This window comes from Notolepis coatsorum, assembly GCF_963971535.1.
Source record: "Notolepis coatsorum genome assembly, chromosome: 15".
In the NCBI taxonomy this organism is placed as follows: domain Eukaryota; kingdom Metazoa; phylum Chordata; class Actinopteri; order Aulopiformes; family Paralepididae; genus Notolepis; species Notolepis coatsorum.
Window position 1 is genome coordinate 68,151,191 of NC_140179.1, and position 23,295 is coordinate 68,174,485.

At 43.1% G+C, this 23,295-nt stretch overlaps 1 protein-coding gene across 1 annotated transcript in view; it reads left to right on the forward strand.

The window, feature by feature from the left end:
* LOC311241489 (uncharacterized protein) overlaps positions 1 to 10,941 on the forward strand; it is a 31,236-nt gene extending 20,295 nt beyond the window's left edge. Inside the window, exons 5-6 of the mRNA XM_084330331.1 lie at positions 306 to 415; positions 8,958 to 10,941. Of these exons, the coding sequence (XP_084186457.1) occupies positions 306 to 415; positions 8,958 to 9,340 (493 nt within the window). The 3' untranslated portion in view covers positions 9,341 to 10,941. The remainder of the gene's footprint in view (positions 1 to 305; positions 416 to 8,957) is intronic.
* The last annotated feature ends 12,354 nt before the right edge of the window (positions 10,942 to 23,295 follow it).

The window sequence follows — 23,295 nt, forward strand, 5'->3', positions numbered from 1 at the left end:
GGGGGGGGTTGTCATGATCAGCTCCCCATGACCCATTTAAGTCGTGCATCAATTCACTATGAATTGAAAATGGGAGACCCTGATGTAAACAAGACAAATGTCTTTCTCTGGTCTGCATCTCCTTAACAATTGTGTGTATTGAGCCGTACTGTATTGTACCCATTCTGCAATCTGTTAAATAAAGTTTTCATTCATTCACTAACCCTCCTGTGTTCAAAGTAACTCTTGTGGGATCAATATTATTTTCTGCTCTTCAGATGCTTTCTTTGTTTGTTAATTTGTTTCTCCTCTCCCACCTCTTCCAGTGTGAAATCTGTGGCCCAGGGCCAGAAGAACGAGATCATGTCTCAACTCCAGACCATTCGTCAGCTCATGAAGAAGAGAGGGATGGATTGTCCGCCCCTCAACATTGAAGGTACAGGCCAATGGACTCTTCTTTTTTTTTTTTTTTTTTTTTGCACAAATCTCTCCAATATTCAAAACATCTCTTTCCACATCACCATATGCAACTTCCAAGATTTTCTTTTTTCTTTTTTGTAAGAACATACAAAACATGTAAAGGACTCATACAAATACATTAACAACTGACATGGAAAATAAAAAAAGACTTACGAAAAAAGAAAAATACTATCCTATACATTGTGCGCATACATCCCTGATATATATACTTTGCATGTAGACCGATCTACCTGCGAGCAGGTATGTGCTGCATCCTCTATCGGGATGCCACCCTTCTCCATATTGCATGTGAGAGAAAGCGTCCCAGACACACGTAGGTGTGCATGATAGCATGCATGCACGTGTGTCTCCAACATATGTATGTGGGTACGTGTATCACGTAAGCATGTGTACATGCCTCACATGTGTGTGTGTGTGCATCTTCCAGGTATGTGACTGTACTGATTGATTGATTGATTGATTGAAAACTTTATTAACAGATTGCAGAATGGGTACAATACAGTACAGCTCAATACACACAATTGTTAAGGGGATGCAGACCAGAGAAAGACTTTCGTCTTGTTTACATCAGGGTCCCCCATTTTCAATTCATCAGGACATATATGACATACAGATAGTCAGTACTGCTACATCTATACATTTATGACATACCAGATTTGCAAATACAGTACTGTTTGTGGATTTTTGTGATACTCCTATCTCTTGTGTGTGTCTCGTATCCATGTGTGCCTCTGCCCCCTATGTGAGTGTATATCTCAGGTGTGTATATATATGTGCGTCTCAGCTACGTATGTGTGTGTCTCCTATGTACATGTATATCCCCCATATGTGTCAGTGAGAGCCTATACTTCAACTATGTGTATATGTAGGTGTGTGTATGCCTATTGCCTATAAGTGAGTATGTGCATGTATGTGTGCCCCTGACATGTATAACTTAGCCTTGTGCATATGAGTGTGTGTAAACCTATTATGTACACATACGAATATGTGTATCCTAGATACTTGTATGCGGCTAAACATGCGCATATGAGAGTGTGATAGAGACAGTGACCGTTCCATAGATACACCATCCGGACATAAAATCCATGCACATACATAATATACATTATAAAGTACAAGTACCATCAGATCAGATCCCCTTTTTCATATTCATCCTTGATATCATTGTAACCCCACCTTAATCATTTGTCCCCAGACCGTTCAGTCAGGTGTGGAAAACTGTCCCATACCTCAGCGAAAATATCCTCTCTCCCTGTGACTCTATACGTCACCCTTTCATATGATGCTGTACGGAACATTAATTCCATCCATTCTTTAAAAGTAATATCCACGGGTGATTTCCAATGTCGTAATGCAATTCTACATCCTGATATCATGGCCATTCTATACCACATTCCCCGGTATTTAGGCAGTTTAATCCCTTTCGGCACCACACCCAAAACACATGCCAATGGGGAGTTATTTATCTTCACATTCAGAACCTTACTTAGGAATATCACAATTTGATCCCACATTTTTCGGACCTTCTCACATTCGTACAGCATAAAGTGCCTGTCTCCTTCTCACATCTCCAGCAGATGTCACTGTCCCTTAATTTTAGTCTGGCCAGTTTACTAGGCGTCCAATAGCTTCTGTTCAACACTTTGTAAAAGATAAGTTGTGATTGCGCCTCCCGAGAGAATTTACTCCATTTGGACACCAGCTTCTCCCACATTTCCTCAGTAATATCCTCACGTACATCGTTCTCCCAGCTCAACCTCAGACCCGCCAATTTGGGTGCATTGTACTCTCTTATAACATCATAAAATCTTGACGCACCGCCTTTCCTACGCCATCCTTTATAGAATATTTCTTGGATTGCAGTAATCGGGCCACACTTTGGCCCTCCTATTGATGACGATATACAATGTCTAATCTGTAGGAATTTATAAAAGTTTTTATTATCTATATCAAAATCCTCTTTAATATCCTCAAAAGGCAAAACCCCATCTTCCCCGGCTATATCACCTAGTACATGTGTAACTGAGGGGTACAATTCCCTGACTGTATTGATAAGTATGGTATCATTAAACCACTACCGTCTTATGTACATTCCTACTGGCCATACAGTACACAGGTATCTAATGATGAACACTTCCCACAATGACTCGGTTCCACACAAAACTGGATTTAAGTATTTATTAGCAGCAAATAGTACATAATATACTTTACTTTGGATGCGCTTATAAGGCAAAGGAATGTGCGTAGGCAAATCAATAACGTATGTCCATTCTCATATTACGCAGGAGATAATAATACAACCTGAATCTTAGGAATTATATCTATGGTACACTAGTAATATAGCGGGAGATACTGGAAGGGTCCCCCCGGTTGTAAGCCAGCAAGGGTAGAGGATTTGTCGGTAGTAGAGTCTGGGTCAACGATGATAAGGAGACTCCAAGTACAGGAGACGGTGCAATAAGATTTTGATCCACAGACGAATACAGCTGTTCTCCGTAGCATGCAGCTCCGCATGGAAGAAAGCTAGCCGGCCTCAGGCTTCTGAGAGGCGGACTCGACGTGGCTCCTCACAGGGTAAATCCCACACAATTGTGGGTGTCGGACCAAAAGCAAATATAATCCAGCCGAAAAGGGCTATGCAGTCGTCGGTAGGTTATCCAGTGTACATAATCCACACGGTCCTCGTCTAGGGGTCCTCGTCTAGTGTCCCTCGGGTGAAAGCGCCATGGTAAGCAGCCCAGCCTGGATAAGCACTCTAGCTGATACAAGGAAACGTTGGTGATGCTGGTCACTGTAGAACTTTAGCCGCACGATACACTATACACAAATAGACTATTACTGACTTAATAGAATAGGTCGAACTCGACGGTACAGCGTTAAACTCTGATACTTCAGTTATTAATTCGCACGCGGTCTCAATGCTCTATCGGGGGCCAAACAGGCCATACTTCACCACACGTTGTATCGTGGGTGAGGCTTCAACTTTTAGTTACTAAGACTTCTGACTAAGTAAGACTAAGTGCTTCTGTATTCACCTGCGCCGTATTTATACGTTAAGTGAACAAACTAGTACCAGCTTTATTCCTGTCTCATATCCTTGCGCAGAACCGTTCAGGCAAGTCCCCGGCGGTGACTTTGAACCAGACCTTGGAGGTATGGCTATGGCGCCTGTGGACCGCTGTCCAATAGGAGAATGAAATATTATGGTCTGTACTAGGCTAAAGGGATATTCCGTGTATATGTACAAGGAATATACAAGGGATATCAAACGATATACAAATATTATGCAATATATATCAATCAATAAATATATATATTCGGTTTAATCTGATCCTTCGTAACAACATGTATCCCCCTTTTAATCCAATCGTCCCATATGACTGATTTCTTACCAATCTTTAGTTTTTTATTATACCATATAGAGGCTCTTGTAGTTAAATATGGGCTATCACCAGTCATTCTGTGCGATTGATTCCAAGTTTCCCTGATAAATGCCATTAAAGGGTTTTTAAAAGGTATAGGTCTGTCTGATTGTGTCAGGAAGGATTCCAGAGATGAGGGATATATCATTTCCTCCTCCATCTTGACCCAAGCAGGTGCCTCCTCAGTCGAGTGATTCAGTTTGGAGAGCTGGGAGAGCGAGAATGCATGTGATACTAGTCTAGTTTAGGCAGGGATAAGCCGCCATTTTCCTTTGCTGAATACATTTTGGCCCGTCCAAATAGCGGCCTTTTGCCCCCCCACAGATATACATTAATGACTTTGTCATACTGTTTGAGTAACTGGGTCGGGAGAGTCAGCGGCAGCATATATAGGATATAATTTAATTTGGGAGCCAATATCATTTTTACTAAGTTTATCCTCCCCAGGAGGGACATATTCATCTTGGCCCAATTCTGGGTCAGAGCACTAATGTGTTCGATTATAGGGGCAATATTGGCTTGCATTAACTCTTTCAGACCTGGGATCAGCTTTATTCCTAGGTATATCAACCCTGACGGCATCCATCTGTATTGCCAACCCCTCCTGATAGCAGAGGGACAACATTTAGAGAGAGGCATTGCTTCTGACTTGCTCCAGTTGATTGTGTATCCAGATATTTCGGAGAAGGACTCGATAATAGTTCCAATGACCCCAGCTGCTGTTTGGGGATTGCTGGATACCAATAAGATATCGTCCGCATATAAAAAATAATTTATGTTCTACCTGCCCCGCTATTACCCCTTTGATGTCTTGATTAGTCCTTAGTGCGATAGCAAGTGGTTCGAGGAAGAGCGCAAACATTTGGGGAGAAAGCGGAGAACCTTGTCTCGTCCCCCGCCCTAGATTAAAGGGCGAGGATACGATCCCGTTGGTCAATACTGATGCCATCGGATTTGTGTATAACAGTTTTACCCACCCAGTAAACGATGGCCCGAACCCGAAGCGCTCTAGCGTGTGAAATAAGAATGCAAATTCCACCTTATCAAAGGCCTTTTCGGCGTCCAATGAGAAGGCCACTGTAGGTTCTGTATCATTCCTGACCTTCCACATTATGTGTAGGAGTCTGCGGATATTATCAGCTGAGTTTCTCCCCTTCACAAAGCCCACTTGATCTGAATGCACCAAAGTTGGTAGTACATCTTCTATTCTATTCGCAAGTATCTTTGCCAATACTTTTTCTTCCAAATTGCTCAGGGATATAGGCCTATAGTTTCCACAGTATTGAGGGTCTTTGCCCTTTTTCTGTAGTAACGTAATAGTGGCCGATCTCAAGCTAGTGGGCAATCCCCCTTTTAACAATGAATCTTGATATACTTTTAATAGTCTCGGAGCGATTATATCACTGAATTGTTTGTAGAAATCGGGAGTAAACCCGTCGTCTCCTGGTGCTTTACCCAATTTAAGGCTGTTGATTGCTGCGTGTATTTCCTCTATCGAGACCCCCCCCTCCATTGATTTTACTTGTTGTTTCGATAACGACGGTAATTTGATTTTGTCGAGGAACGCGTCCAGTTTTACCTGATCCACCGCCTTCTGTGGGGTATATAAATCCTGGTAGAAGCACCTGAAAACATTATTAATTTCCTTTTTGTCTGTAATAATCTTGTCATCTTTATTACGAATTGAGGATATAATATTTTGATTTTGCATTTGTTTAACCCGATTCGCTAGTATTTTACCCGCTCTCTCCCCTTGTTCATAATATCTTTGGTTGGTCCTAAATAACGCATATTCAGCCTTCTTTTGATATATGTTGTTCAATTCGTATTTGGATTTGTTTAGGTTTCTCCACGTTTCTGGGTCTGGTCTCTGACTGTGCTGTTTCGAGAGTATTTTAATTTCCCCATCTAACGCTGTCATTTTTTGTTTCTCTGCCCTTTTTAGTATTGCACCGTATTGTATGAGTCGTCCTCTCATGTAAGCTTTACATGTGTCCCACATTATGCCACTATCATCTATTGACCCTTCATTAAGTTCCCAGAATTCCTTAAATATAGTTCTACTGTATGCACACGACCCTTCATCATTTAACATCAGGTTATTGAATCGCCATCTCCGAGATCGTTGCCCTTCCTCCATGGATGTGATCACTAAATCAACCGGAGCATGGTCAGATATTACAATGTTCCCTATCCCAGTATCTGCTACTTGTTCTACCAGTGCGCTAGAGATCAGGAAATAATCTATTCTAGAGTATGAGGAATGCGGGTGAGAGTAAAAATTGTAGTCTCTTTCCTGTGGGTTCATAACCCTCCAAATATCCACTAGATCCAATTCCTCTATCAGTACACCAACCGCCAGTCTCCCTGCGTTGTCAGCGGTCCTGGGTTGATACGATTTGTCCATTAAGGTGTTTCCAACCAGGTTGAAACCCCCCCCTATGATTACGTTGCTATTCCCTATTTTCCTGATCACCTCACATACTTCATGGAAAAAGTCTGAGGACGACCCGTTGGGCGCATATATATTAGCTAATGTAGTTCTCTGTCCCTCTAAATCAGCATCCAGTATAACCCATCTTCCCTCATCATGTGAGAAACTATTGTGCACCTTTACGTCTATGTTTTTTCTAACCAATATTGCCACCCCCCTCTTCCTAGAAGAGAACGTACTATAGAATATTTGTCCCACCCAATCCCTCTTAAGCTTGGCCGACTCCTCCTCATCCAGGTGCGATTCCTGAATTAGTGCAATATCCGTCTTTTTTTGTTTCAAGAACGTCAGTATCTTTTTTCTCTTAATGGGATGATGACATCCGTCTATATTCCACGATACTATTTTAATCAGCCCCATATTCCTCGTAATGTGTCTCCCCTGTGCAATCCAGGACGTAGTACCTCTATGTCTGGGGCGCAATCTCCCACATTTCTATATCTAGTACCTGAGACTGTGAAGATATAATATACAATAGTATAGTACACAATGAAATAAAAAAGAACATATAAAATATATATAAAGCTACATTCGATAGGACCCCAGATAGAACAATTGTACCGAGGGTGAGATCGATACTCACCCGTGCACCTTGGTCCCCCTCGACTAACAGAGGAGTGCATATGGCACAAGGCAGGTTGCCCAAAACTGTGCCCCTACTATTTTGTATACCCTGATGTAACGTATGGCTCACACTGTAATCTATATACAGTGCGATCAATTCAACTGAACTTGTCAAAACGGTAAAGTTTTTCCCCCCCCCCTCTTCCAACAATTAACATTTGTATACCTCTTAGATATATATATTGGTACATTGTAACTTCTATGACATAGCCATAATGGACTGTGGTTCATTTCATTATACTTTTTCTTTATCCATCCGGGATATTTCCCCTCCCACATTTTTAGCATACTCTCCTATTCATTGCCCTCTATTCTCATTTTACATATATATATATATATATATATATATATATATATATATATATTTTTTTTTTTTTATATTTTTTTTTATCACTTTTCTTTCTTTCTTTCATATACATATTGGCATTTTGTGATATTATTTATTCTATGACGACGCCCCTGTGACTTATCTGTATCCATGCGCTTCATGAACTTTATCTTAATTGTCCGCCTCCGACTGTCCCCGTCTGAATCCCTGTAGTTTCTCCCGGTATCCGTGATGTCCATTGCCCTGCTGTGCGGGGCCTTCAGTCCCCGTCGCCTGCATGTCGTCCCCCGGTCCCCGTTTTCTTCCCACTGTCTGCCAGGTAGACAGCCGCAGTATCTCCTCTCGATCCGGGTCGGTAGTCGGGTTCACCACGGTGATCTTGAATCCACGTTTTGCCATATCCGCCGTCGCCTCCGCTGCGCTCTGGTACAGGCGGGTGCCATCCTCGTAGAATACCCTCATCTTCGCTGGATACGGTGTCTGGAACTTGAGATTCTTCTCCTTCATTATCCTCTTGGCCTCGGCATATTCTCCTCGCTTCTTCAGTATTTCAGTGGGGAAGTCATGGTCGACATAGAAGCGTTCGTTGTCACATGAGACGTTTTTCTTCTGCCACGTTCGGCGTATTATCTCTTCCTTCATTTTGTAACTCCCAAACTTAACCACGATTGACCGTGGTTTCAGCTGCGGGTTGTTAGGCCTTGGGGCCAATGCCCGGTGTGCTCGTTCGATACGAAGGTCCATGTCATGAGGCAGGCCGAGTGCGTCCTTAAACAGGCCGTCTAGAAATCCATGCATGTCCTTTCCCTCTTTCTCCTCTGGGATACCATACACCCGCAGGTTCTCTCTCCTCGTTCTGCCCTCTTGGTCGAGCAGTTTAGCCTCCATGTCGGCCTGCCTCTGTATCAGTTTCTTGATTAAAACCGTCGCCGCATTAAGCACATTTTCATTTTCTCCGATTCTCCCCTCCGTTTCACCGAGCCTGTCGTTCATTCTGTTCATATCATTCTTTATTTCCCGAAATTGACGTTCATTGTCCTTTCTGAAGTCTTTGAGCTCCCTGTATATGTTCAACAGCGTGGCCTCTCGTTCACAGTCATCGTCGCCATCTTTTCCTCCCGTTATGTCGTCATTCTCTGCCATTCCGTCGTCCTTTTCAGTTGTAATCGTGTTCGCCATACGTCTCGTGATAGCCCCTTCTTTCATCCCTATTCAATATATACCCTGGTGCTGTTAATAAATGTTTTCCGGGGCTATATCATTTTGTGAGCTCGCGAGTTAGGCAGCCATGTTCTTCCGCGGTCAAACCGGAAGTCGCCAATGGACTCTTCTAAAACATCCCCTTATTTAGTCAATGGAATCAATGAGAACACATTTGCTATGTGCCATTAGCTGAAAACGTGCTGCCATACTGTAGTATAATCATTGTGTTTTAGTATTTGTGTCAAGCCATCACTGTGTTTATGATGTGTACTGGGGAATAGAGTTGGGATTTTGTCTCTTTTTTAGTCCATATTTACAATTGGGGCCCATGCGGGTGATATGTGATATTTCAGAAAGTGATTACATTGGCGTCGGGGTGCTGAAAGGGATTATAACCAGCAGCTCCATCTTTTACTCTCTTTTTAAGAACCGTCCTGCGAACGCAACCTGGACGATCTCATCGAGTCGCTGGCGGCCGGCGACGACGATGACGACACACCGGCGGACTCGACCCCGGGGGCCGAAGAACGGGGGCGCCGTGGCGGAGCGCACAACGAGAACCTTGAACTGAACGAGGAGGACACGATGATGGACGCAGAAGAGGTGGAGGAACGGATATGGGAAGAGTCAGGGGTGGAGGAAGACGGGGGCGTTGAGGAGGAGGATTTGGAGGAAGAGGAAGTAGATGACGGCGATCTGATGCCGTCACTTGAGGACTCCTGCGAGACGAACGTTGAGGATATTGGGGCGGAGCGACATGTTCTGGAAGATCAAGTGTCCGGCCTCAGGCGACGCAACAGGCCTGAGTGAACCGTCCCGCACCAAGTCTTCTGAACTGTATGAGGATGCAACAGGTTGTTTGTCTTTTCTCTTTTTTTACTTTTTGAATATCACTGCATCATCTTTTTAGATTTGCACCTGCTTTGAAAGTTGGAAGTCAAAATGGCTCTTAATTGTGAAGCAAGCCGGTTATGACCTACAGTACGCTGTGGACAAAATATGTTGATTCTGCCGCGTCTTGGATTATACAAGAATATAGCCGCTAGGATAGAAAGTATACACCGTTCTTAACAGTCCAAGTTGACGCCGAATAGTGTCTGGATTCTAGGGTTGGGGCAAAAAAAAACAATGAATTGGTCAATCAATCATGGATCTTCATCGTGGATTGGATATAAGGATTTTAATTAATAACTTGGCATATCTCTTGTTTTATTTAATTTAAATGTACTGTAGGCTGAATTTGTAGAATTTTTAACCATGTTTATTTTCAGTAAAATCCCACATTCTTAATTTATTGAATTGCAAATGTGTTGACCCCAACCTTAATAGATGCAATATGTCTTTATGTTCCAGCAATTTAGAGTTGGGTGACATTTGATTTATGGCATTTTCTAACAATTATGAATTTTGCATGTTTTTGTTTGCTTGATATTTTTATATAGTACATACGGCTGCATGATTTATTTATTTATAAATACATATTTATTTATTTATTTATTCAGGAGTGTGAGGAGGAATGACAATCATTTAATTAATCAAGAGATGCTAAAAATGGAACGTGTTCTCTTTTTTGGTTGTTTAATAATCCCATAAATCAGATAATAATGATCTGTTTGGACATGCTGGATTTTTAAAGACTCACGCCATCAACCTTTACCACATTCACATTTCTTGGCTTGTATCCACCAACAGTGACAATTCCATCCATAATGAGGTTCAGATGTGCAGCAGGGAAATTAGAACATACCAACCTTATACTCAATTTACACAAATCCTACACAAATGTATATTTTTGCCTTTTTAAATCAATGATTTATTGAAAGGCTTGTCTTGAAAATTCCATACTGATCACTGAGGTCACTGGGAAGGTGCTATAATGTGCACATGTTTTGTCTGTTTTGTCAATATCATGTCTTCTGGGTAATTGGTTTAGCATCAATATGCTATCATACAGTATACTACTAATACTTCATACTGTACTATACACACTATCATAGTTTCAATGGAATAAATGCATGTTTTATGCCAACACATGGCATAAAAATCACTCCATTACTTTTTCCAGTTCCAATTATTATGTATTATTAACACATCGTAGAATGTCTTGTGAATCATGAATTGTGAGAGCAGTAGCCCAACATTTAAAGAGTACATTTATACGATATAAGGTATTTATTAGCATATACGTCGATATACTACAAACACAATACAATACTTGTTCTTGTGATGTGTCTTCATTGACCTTAATTTATCTTGTAACCATTTTTATTTACTCTTTATTTTTGGATAGTTTTTCCATCACACAATGATGCAGCATTTCCACATCTGTCTGGAATACGTGGTCTCAGATGGAACATTTGGGAGAGTGAGTAAACACACCTTGCCTTAGTAAAAAATAAAAATGTGATGTGGATGCCAATTATTTCTGTCTGGATTCAGATTATTATAAATGTTCATCAATCACCATATTTCAGTGTCTAATTTGGAATAAGTTAAAAGGTAAGTTCAGAATTTTGGACTGCTGTTTTTCCTACTTTACCAATGATGCTGGCAAGAAGTCTTTATTTGTCATGCAGATTAACACACGCATGCGAGATGAGCAACACGGGAACACATGCACTAGTTGCCGATGAAATGTCTGCACCCCCCCCCCCCTTTTTGGATATACCGCAGTTTAGACGAGTTTGCTATAAAATAAATATAAAGTGATGGGGCCAATATTCAGTCTCTACGAAAATCTCTAAGGTGTACTCTAGTACATCTAACAAAGCAGTTTGTTTTGGGTGCACTTTTGAGTATGTTGGGAGTCCTTTTTACAGTCTTTGAAATAAGTATAATTTAATATTCTTCTTAAAGTATACTTAAATAGCCATAAGTGCATTTTTATATTAATGCAATGTGCTATTTCAAAGTATAGACTATTGTTAATTCATGTATTAATTGTAAGTATATTTAATATTAATACCAACAAGTGTATTTCAAGTAGACTTTTATAACCTTTAATCAATTTAGATATACTTATAAGTAGACTTTATGAATTACCTTTAACTCTTTCAATGCCACGCCTGGTTTTCCGTTTTACCGCTTGAATGCCACCATCGGCGCCAATGTTAACGTTAATATCGCCTAATCTATGTTTTAAATTATGGCTATGTGTCTAATCTGCCCATCGCATTATCAAAGACTATTTTCCAGTCAGTGCTGTGAAGCCAGATTGTTTTTTTATCGCGTCGTTGCCGTTTCAGAGCAGTTAGAAAAGCCCCCGTTTTGATATAAAAAACAGCTCATTCTGGAGCATTCTATGAAAATCGTCTTTTAGTGGAATATTCCACAACGTTGATATTCGTCGGCCTTTTTATGAATCGTTTTCAAATAAACGCTAGATGATCAATATTATACGTGCACGCACGCACATTACGGCCGCGCGCGGATAATCGCCTCGTTGATTTCCTCTCGGACTTTTACAGTGAAACCGAAAGAAGACATTTCACAAAACAGCTTATAACTTCATCAAACTTACTCTGATTATCCTACCACTGATAACATAGAGTCCTTACCTGACATCAGATGGTATCCAACTGGTATATTCCAATTCCTGATCACCATTCGAAAAAATCGATACGTGTATGGATCCAACGCGATACAGTAGAACTCCATGATCCGCGGGGATCTGAGGCTCCAGAATGAACTCTAGTAACCCCGGCTGGATCAGTGAACTGGAAAATGTGGAGTACCGGATTTTTTCCCCCATTCATTTTCATTGAGTCCATTCCAAAATCACTTATATCATCTGGGAGACGACAGGGGGCGCTTTTTTCCACAGTGATCGTCGGCGCCCCTCGGCTATACTCGGGTAGGCTCGGGTGATGCAATAATTTTTCAGATCGCAAAAAAAAATAAAAAAAATCCGAGAAATCTCGTGAGTGGCTAGCAACCACCTATAAAAAAACACGAGAAATCTCGTGAGTGGCACTGAAAGAGTTAAAATATACTTTTATTAAAAAGTAATTGTTTAACTTCTAATAGAAAGGTACAATATAATATATGATAAATAAGTATACTAATATCCAATGCAACTTAAATTGTAATTTAATGTATTTATTTTAGGTATATTAAATGTTAATACCAGAGAGTATTACAAGTAGATTGTTTTTAAAGTATGTTCTCCATTACTCAATATAAGTATATTGAGATGTACTACTAATAAGTAGACTTTAAAGATTACTTAAAAAATGTGTCACATACAGTACAAAGTTCTAATAATAATACCTGGACCGGGCCGTTGGGAAGCCAACCCGTCCAGTGAGTGCTTTTAAGCACAGGTCCCGGCAGGAATAAACAATACGTTGTCCAAAGTAAATAGTATTTATTAAATAAAAGGGGAATGAAACACACAATCGGGGAAACGGTAGGGGAGAACAAACGGGGATATGCAATAAGACAAACAAACACTAAGCAAAGGGGAAGACACTAAACAAACAAGTATAAAGAAGTGTCACATCATACACAAGCCAAAGGGTTGGCACTGGGAACCACCCAGCAATAATATATAATACAATTGGTCCACACAAGTAGAGGCAATAGTCAACACAATATCGCTCCACAACCAGAATCAGAAAGGTCTTTCACAAGCCAAAGGGTTGGCACTGGGAACCACCCAGCAATAATATATAATACAATTGGTCCACACAAGTAGAGGCAATAGTCAACACAATATCGCTCCACAACCAGAATCAGAAAGGTCTTTCACAAGCCAAAGGGTTGGCACTGGGAACCACCCAGCAATAATATATAATACAATTGGTCCACACAAGTAGTGGCAATAGTCAACACAATATCACAACCAGAATCAGAAAGGTCTTTATTACCAAGTATACTTTTCACATACAAGGAATTTGCTTTGGTCGTTATTGGTGCGACATTAGCGGACAGACATTATCAGACAGATGATACAATAAAAAGGTGGAGTAATATAAAATATGAGCTAAGTTAAGCACAATAGAATAATATAATTATAAAATCTAATATAGGCCAGGGCTGTACAACTGTATATAAGAGGTTGAATAAAATTATATGGGATATAAACTGAATTAAATATAGCACAATAGATATAGTACAATTATAAGTAACAATAGAATAGGCCAGGGCTGTACAACTGGGCAGATGTGGTCAATTATATACACTAATTAGAATGAAGTAACAATACAGTGGGCAAGTATATAGTCCAGGAGGGTGTGTTAATGTAACACAGTGGGGGGTGTCAGTGAGGGTCCCGAGCCTTGTTGATGAGGCTCACTGCAGAGGGGAAAAAACTGTTCTTGTGGCGTGAGGTTTTGGCCCTGATGGACCACAGCCTCCTGCCAGAGGGGAGTGACTCAAACAGGTTGTGCCCGGGATGGTAGGGGTTGGCCACAATCTTCAGAGTTCTGGAGGCATACAGGTCCTGGAGAGATGGCAGATAGCAGCCGATTACCTTCTCAGCAAAGTGGATGACACGCTGCAGCCTGTCTTTGTCCCTGGCCGTGGCTGCAGTGTGCTTACTTCCACCTACGCAACATGATTGATTGAATTGATTGATTGAAAACTTTATTAACAGATTGCAGAATGGGTACAGTACAGCTCAATACATACAATTGTTAAGGGGATGCAGACCAGAGAAAGACTTTCGTCTTGATTACATCAGGTTCCCCCATTTTCAATTCATCATAACATATATGACACACATAGATAGACAGTACTGCTACATCTATACATTTATGACATACCAGATTTGCAAATACAGTAGTGTTTGTGATACAAAAAGAGTCCAGAAAAGAGAGTATATACATTTGACGTAGAAACTGTACATTGGAGGAGGTTGGGTAGGTGGGGTTGGGTGGGTGGGGGAGGGGGTGGGAACTTTACATTGGAGGTGGTTGGGTGGGTGGGGGGGGGGGGGGAGGTTGGGTAGGGGGACACTGTACATTGGAATATTGACAAAGCCATACTTGGTAATTTACTGTAAATCAAATTTATTTATAAGGCCCGACAACACACGTTAATGTCCCCATGGGCCGTACATGTCTTCTTTAAACAAGTCAAGAAGAAAACATAACAATAAGTCAAGAACAGAACAAGAACACCATAAGGTCCAACAAATTTAAAATAAATGCAAATAAATGAAAGAATGCAAGCACTCCCAGACATACCCCACGCGAAGGTAAGGAAAAACTCACTAAAACCTAACAATAGGGAAAAATGCTCCACAGGCAGTGTGGAGGAGAGAAACCTTAGAAGGGCCATTCAAGGGGGGATCTCCCTTCTTAGATGTCGGTGATAGTAGTGTTGCAGACTAACAGTTGGTAAGCATGCACTCAAGGAGCATCCACTGTACATTGGAGGGGGCCAGTTTCGAATTGCAGTCTCCCGTAGGTGTTCTTTGAGAGTGTTTTTGAAAGTGGGTAGTGATTCACATTCCTTTACAGCTTTGGGTAGGGTGTTCCACATTGATGTGGCATAATTGCGAAACGTGTTTAGTCCCTTGTTTGAGCCGAATCTGGGTTTAACATGATTTGTGGAGCTCCCTCTGGTGTTGTGGTCGTGGTATTCACTGATCTTTGGGAAGGATTTTGACATGTACACATCAATCGTCTCCGCCCCTCACTTACACCTACCAGCACCGCTACTCTTCTTCACGCCCTGGTCACATCCCGCCTGGATTACTGTAACTCCCTCCTCATTGGTCTCCCACACAAGTACCTCTATAAACTCCAACTGGTCCAAAACTCAGCCACCCGCATTATCACTAGAACTCCCTCCACCAACCACATCACTCCTGTTCTCCACCAACTTCACTGGCTGCCTGTTAAGTCATGCACTGACTACAAAGTATTACTACTCACTTTCAAGGCCCTCCATAACCTAGCCCCTCCTTATCTCACAGAACTTCTCCAGTCCTACACTCCCTCTCGGTCACTCAGATCCTCCTCTTCCTGCCAACTTGTCACTCCCCCTTCCTGTCTGACTATCATGGGATCCAGAGCCTTCTCCCGCTGTGCCCCCCGCCTCTGGAATTCCCTACCACAAGACATCCGCGCAATAGACAACCTCCCCACCTTTGTTTCCCGTCTCAAAACACATCTGTTCATTCTGGCATATTCACTTTCATTTTAAGTTTATTATAACTGCTCCCCTATGTAACTCTGTAATACTGTGTTTTTACTGTGTGTAATTGTATTTGTTTTTAACCCTGTACTGTGACTTTGGGTGCTCAGAAAGGCACCTTTAAATAAAATGCATTATTATTATTATTATTATTATAACCCCTGCCTGTTCCAACTGCTGAATCAAGAACCTCATCCTTTACTCTGTCATCCTTTTCTCTCCCATTACAGACGCCGGGGCCTTGACACTGGTAACGTCGAACCGTCCCACTACATGCCAGCTGGACCCGCTACCCTCCCCACTCCTCCAGACCATAGCACCAGACATCCTCCCATTCTTAACGGCAACCATCAACTCCTCCCTCAACTCGGGGGTGCTTCCCACTTCCCTAAGGCACAGACACACCGCTCATAAAAAAAAAAAAACATGAACCCCACCGTCATAGACAACTATCGTCCTGTCTCTTTTCTCTCCTTCCTTTCTAAATCACTTGAACGTGCTGTATCCAACCAACTTACAGAATGAACTCCTAGACCCTAATCAGTCAGGCTTCAGGACTGGTCACTCCACAGAGACGGCCCTCATAGCTGTCACAGAGCTTCTCCACTTAGCAAAAGCAAAGGGCCTCTCGACACAGTCAACCATCAGATCCTCATTGCATCCCTTTAGAAATGGGAGTGACTGGCTCTGCAATGGCATGGCTGACATCCTACCTCGGCGACCACTCCTACCAAGTATCATGGAGAGGAACTCTGTCTGCCCCCCACCCCCTTCGGTCGGGTGTCCCCCAGGGCTCGGTCTTTGGACCCTCCTCTTCTCCCTCTACAACAAATCTCTGAGTAACATTATCACGTCTCATGCCTTCTCGTGTCATTGCTATGCCGATGATACCCAACTCTTCCTCTCCTTTCCTTCCTCAGATATCCATGTCTCTGAGCGAATCTCGGCCTGTCTGTCCAACATCTGTGCCTGGATGACGACCAACCACCTAAAACTGAACCTAAGCAAAACAGAATTGCTTCACCTGCCGGCCAAATCCTCCCCGCTGACCGACCTTTCCATCACAGTGGAAAATGTATGCTTGGCATTGTCCCCGACCGCCAAGAACCTTGGTGTAGTCCTTGATGATCGGCTGAACTTCTCTGCTCACATCTCCGCAACGACCAGGACCTGCAGATTCCTCCTGAGCAATGTCAGAAGGATTTGCCCCTTCCTGACAAAAGAAGCCACCCAACTCCTCGTCCAATCAATCATGTCTCAACTCGATTACTGCAATGCACTGCTTGCTGGTCTACCGACCACCGCCACCAAGCCTCTTCAACTCATCCAGAATGCAGCCGCCCGTATGATCTCCAACCTACCGATGTCAACCCATGTTACCCCTCTTCTCAGGGACCTGCACTGGCTCCCCATCGCCGCACAAATCCGCTTCAAGGTCCTCGACCTGGCATATCGCTCAGCGAAGGGAACGGCTCCCGCCTAACTCCGGTCAATGGTCTCGAACTACACACCCTCAAGACTCCTACGCTCTGCATCTTCTGGCCGCCTCAGACCCACTCCTATCTGAGCTCCGGGAGGGTCATCAAAGAGAAGTCGCCTATTCTCTGTCCTTGCTCCACAATCGTGTAACGAACTTCCCACCACAGTTAGGACAGCCAAATCCCGACCAATCTTTTGCCGTCGACTAAAAACACACTTCTTCAATCAATATCTGAAATGAAGAAGACAAGTATGGTGTCCTATACTACCATGCACTCCTCCTACTATACTAATATGTCTTATGTCTATGCACTCAATACTGCAGCACCCAAGTTTCAGCACTGTTTGATGAACATTGTTACTCAGCTGAAAGAGTTGTACAGAACTTGTAAGTCGCTTTGGATAAAAGCGTCAGCTAAATGACTAAATGTAAATGGCATATGTCATCCATATCAATGGGACGGAGGTTGAGCGTGTCTCCAGCTTCAAATTTCTGGGAGTCCACATCTCCGAAGACCTCTCTTGGAGGTTCAACAGGTCAGCACAGCTACACAGTGACCATGTTAACAGGTTAGAGCAACTACACAGTGACCATGTTAACAGGTTAGAGCAGCCACACAGTGACCATGTTAACAGGTTAGAGCAGCTACACAGTGACCATGTTAACAGGTTAGAGCAGCCACACAGTGACCATGTTAACAGGTTAGAGCCACACAGTGACCATGTTAACAGGTTAGAGCAGCTACACAGTGACCATGTTAACAGGTTAGAGCAGCTACACAGTGACCATGTTAACAGGTTAGAGCAGCCACACAGTGACCATGTTAACAGGTTAGAGCAGCTACACAGTGACCATGTTAACAGGTTAGAGAGAGCAGCCACACAGTGACCATGTTAACAGGTTAGATCAGCTACACAGTGACCATGTTAACAGGTTAGAGCAGCTACACAGTGACCATGTTAACAGGTTAGAGCAGCTACACAGTGACCATGTTAACAGGTTAGAGCAGCTACACAGTGACCATGTTAACAGGTTAGAGCAGCCACACAGTGACCATGTTAACAGGTTAGAGCAGCTACACAGTGACCATGTTAACAGGTTAGAGAGAGCAGCCACACAGTGACCATGTTAACAGGTTAGATCAGCTACACAGTGACCATGTTAACAGGTTAGAGCAGCTACACAGTGACCATGTTAACAGGTTAGAGCAGCCACACAGTGACCATGATAACAGGTTAGAGCAGCTACACAGTGACCATGTTAACAGGTTAGAGCCACACAGTGACCATGTTAACAGGTTAGAGCAGCTACACAGTGACCATGTTAACAGGTTAAAGCAGCCACACAGTGACCATGTTAACAGGTTAAAGCAGCTACACAGTGACCATGTTAACAGGTTAGAGCAGCTACACAGTGACCATGTTAACAGGTTAAAGCAGCTACACAGTGACCATGTTAACAGGTTAGAGCAGCTACACAGTGACCATGTTAACAGGTTAGAGCAGCTACACAGTGACCATGTTAACAGGTTAAAGCAGCTACACAGTGACCATGTTAACAGGTTAAAGCAGCCACACAGTGACCATGTTAACAGGTTAAAGCAGCCACACAGTGACCATGTTAACAGGTTAAAGCAGCTACACAGTGACCATGTTAACAGGTTAGAGAGAGCAGCCACACAGTGACCATGTTAACAGGTTAGAGCAGCTACACAGTGACCATGTTAACAGGTTAGAGCAGCCACACAGTGACCATGTTAACAGGTTAAAGCAGCTACACAGTGACCATGTTAACAGGTTAAAGCAGCCACACAGTGACCATGTTAACAGGTTAAAGCAGCCACACAGTGACCATGTTAACAGGTTAAAGCAGCTACACAGTGACCATGTTAACAGGTTAAAGCAGCTACACAGTGACCATGTTAACAGGTTAGAGCAGCTACACAGTGACCATGTTAACAGGTTAGAGCAGCTACACAGTGACCATGTTAACAGGTTAAAGCAGCTACACAGTGACCATGTTAACAGGTTAAAGCAGCCACACAGTGACCATGTTAACAGGTTAAAGCAGCCACACAGTGACCATGTTAACAGGTTAAAGCAGCTACACAGTGACCATGTTAACAGGTTAGAGAGAGCAGCCACACAGTGACCATGTTAACAGGTTAGAGCAGCTACACAGTGACCATGTTAACAGGTTAGAGCAGCCACACAGTGACCATGTTAACAGGTTAAAGCAGCTACACAGTGACCATGTTAACAGGTTAAAGCAGCCACACAGTGACCATGTTAACAGGTTAAAGCAGCCACACAGTGACCATGTTAACAGGTTAAAGCAGCTACACAGTGACCATGTTAACAGGTTAAAGCAGCCACACAGTGACCATGTTAACAGGTTAGAGCAGCTACACAGTGACCATGTTAACAGGTCAGCACAGCTACACAGTGACCATGTTAACAGGTTAAAGCAGCTACACAGTGACCATGTTAACAGGTTAAAGCAGCTACACAGTGACCATGTTAACAGGTTAAAGCAGCCACACAGTGACCATGTTAACAGGTTAGAGCAGCCACACAGTCGCCAGATTAAAAAGGGAAAAAAAAAAAGTGTTTGCAGTCAGGCTACTGAACTTAGAAGCAGGCCAGGACGTGTGTATGCTTTCTACAACGCAGTTGCGTTTCCGGGTTGCTCCGATTGGCCGCTGACCCCACGTGACCCTACGCCAGGGGTCGGCAATAGGCGGCCCGCGGGCCGACATTGGCCCGCCAGCAATAATTTCTGGCCCGTCAGTTTATTTTGAGAATATGATATTTATTTTATGCACGGGAAATATTCACTCGTGACGCCAGAGTGTCTTTGTGAAGCTGTATCTATCTATTCATCATATCTATGTCACTATAGCCAATTTAAATGCTAGAAATGGTCACGTGGACTGGGAGAACCAATGGAATAGTCCCACCGGCGTCTATACTTTCCGTAGCCGCATTTCTGGCAGACGCTCTCTGATTGGCCGATGCCAGTTTCTACACTGGTTAGGCTTAGGCACTCTTCGAAGTTGGTTAAGGTTAGAGTTTGTCTTAGAGCATGGCGATAGAACGCCAGGTAGTTTGCAGGCTGTTCGACGCGGAAATGGGCAAAGACACAGTTCGTCACGCGATTGGGCAAACATGTCAGTGGCCAATCAAAGAGCGTCAGTCAGTGGCCAATCAGAGAGCGTTCGCCAGAAATGCGGCTACGGAAAGTATAGACACGTCCCACCGGGCCGCGTGTATATTTTCCCTAACACACTTTCACTTCCGCATTCGGGATGAGAGCGACTAACGTTAGCAAAAATGTGTTAAAAAAACAAAACAAACGTCTTTGGATAGCTTCTTTGCAACGGGGAAATACCAACTGAGGAGCCAGAAGAGGAGCCTACGACCTCCAAGACACAACAGGTCGGTGACTCTTGCGTGCCGAGGTCCTCTCTGCATAATATGTGGCGACAAGATAGCAAACGAGGCAATGATGACAACTGTGTTCAAGTTGGCAGATAAAGTAGCTGCATTCAACGCCAATCTGGAATTGGAGGGCGGTGAGTGGATATTTGAGTCGTGTTTACTTTTCATGCATTCTGATCTGCTGTTCATGTGTATATGCACTCGCCGCGGTGCTGTATGAACATCAAATGCCCATCCTACTGATCTGCTGTTCATGAATGAATGAAAACTTTATTTAACAGATTGCAGAATGGGTACAATACAGTACGGCTCAATACACACAATTGCTAAGGGGATGCAGACCAGAGAAAGACGTTTGTCTTGTTTACATCAGGGTCCCCCATTTGCGAGTGCATCATGTGTATGCACTCGCCGCAGTGCTGCATTTTTCACTATCATTATATTAAATTAGCCATTGTTTTTGGTCCTGGCCCGCCATTCAATGGCTTGGGGAAAATTTGGCCCGCGGCCAGACCTAATTGCCGACCCCTGCCCTACGCTATTACGCCCCCCTTATATGACGCTCTACAGCTCTCCGTAACTTCCTCGCAGAACAGCTGCTTCCGTATTTATAATATTGGAAACGGCGCGCTGTGATAACAACATTAACGAGCGCTGTGATAACAACATTAACGAGACTCGTGTCTATTCTGCTAACGCTAACGTTAACGCTAACGTTACCTCTCATTGTGTCTATTCTACAAGCTTTAACGTTACCTCTCGTGTCTATCTGCTAACGTTCTCGCGTCTATCTGCTAACGTTAGCATTAGGTAATAACCGGTTTAAAATGGATGGTGATTACCTCACGTTGTGTCTATTCTACTAGCATTAACGTTACTAGTACAAACAATCAAACCAAAACATTGACATCTAACTTATCTTTAGATATTTACTCAACCTCTAATGTCTAACTATGAATGAACACAACACTCTAACTTAACATCTTTAGCTAATAAAGTACTCAACCTCTACTGTCTTTAACTATGAATGAACACAGGGCGGCTACGTGGCGTAGTGGGCAAGGCGCTCGCCACAAAATGCTGGAGACGCTGGGCTCGTCAGTTCGAGCCCAGCGCTCCACATTTGCTTTCAGTTTAGCTGGTCGTCCGTACTAATACACATTGGCCGTATTAGGGGGTGGGAAACTGATGGGTGGGGATCGGGCGTTGTGGACAGCGACTCCTACAGGTCGGTTGGTGCGCCTGCGCAGTAGAATCAGGAAGTGTCGGGGGCAGCGTGAGCCTCCCACGCGTTACTCCTCGCCACTGAGAGATCGAGCTGCGCAGGTGAAAAGATGCGACTGCTGTTACCTCAAGTACCGGAGGGGACTTAGTCCACATTGCAGCCGGCTTGTGGGAGGCAAGAAACAGCGTCCGTGACAGGGGAGGGTTGAATTGGATGATACGAAATTGGGATGGGAGAAAATATAGAAAATGGGAGAAAAAGTGGATCAAAAAAAATAAAACTATGAATGAACACAACACTCTAACTCACCATCTTTAGATAATAAAGTACTCAACCTCTACTGTCTTTAACTATGAACAAACACAACACTCTAACTTACCATCTTTAGATAATAAAGTACTCAACCTCTACTGTCTTTAACTATGAACAATAAAGGAATATCTTATCTTAGTTTTTCACTACCACACTACAGAAGGTTAACCTTTCACTACCACACTACAGACGGTTTAGTGAAAGCAAAGGGTTAACCGTCTAGTGGTTATGAAAGGGTTAACACCGTTGTTGTGTGGCAGTGAAAGGGTTAACCTGGATTGTCACAGTGAAAGGGTTAACCACTTGGTAGTGAAAGGGTTAACCTGTATTGTCGCAGTGAATGAACACAACACTCTAACTCACCATCTTTAGATAATAATGTACTCAACCTCTACTTGTACAGCAATTTCTGAAGGAAAGAATATTCAATTCTAAATGTCCACCATAAACATCACTCAGCTCTGCAGAACAGTCCCCGTGTCTCTTACTGAGGCTGCAGCTCCTGCTGGCATTCTGCTGGGAGGACATTCCTTTAACCCTTTCACTACCAAAGGGTTAACCCTTTCACTGCGACAATACAGGTTAGGAGAGACAAACTATGGCAAAACTAAAAACAGAACAAAAATAATACATGACAAAATAAAATAAAACTGACAGAATTAGAGGTCAAAAGCAAGATTGAAAAGGTGAGTTTTGAGGGCTGATTTAAAAGATGTCAGGGTGTTTGCATCACGGACATGGCTGGGGAGGGCATTCCAGAGGGAGGGGGCAGCAGCAGCAAAGGCCCTGTCGCCCCAGATCCGGAGCTTGGTCGTGGGAGGTGTTAGGAGGTTGGCATCTGCAGACCTAAGGCGTGTGACGGTGGAGGATTTGAAATTTTTTAAATGTATCCTGTATTTGATTGGAAGCCAGTGGACTGTGGAGGACAGGGGTGATGTGATCAGAGCGACGGGTGGAGGTGAGCATGCGGGCAGCAGAGTTTTGGACATATTGGAGTTTATTGAGGATAGTGTTTGGTGAGCCGTAGAGGATGCTGTTGCAGTAATCTAGTCTTGATGATATGAATGCATGAACCAGTGTTTCAGCAGCGGAGAGTGATAGGGAGGGGCAGAGACGAGCAATGTTCCGGAGGTGATAGAAGGCCGATTTGGTTATGTGGTTCACA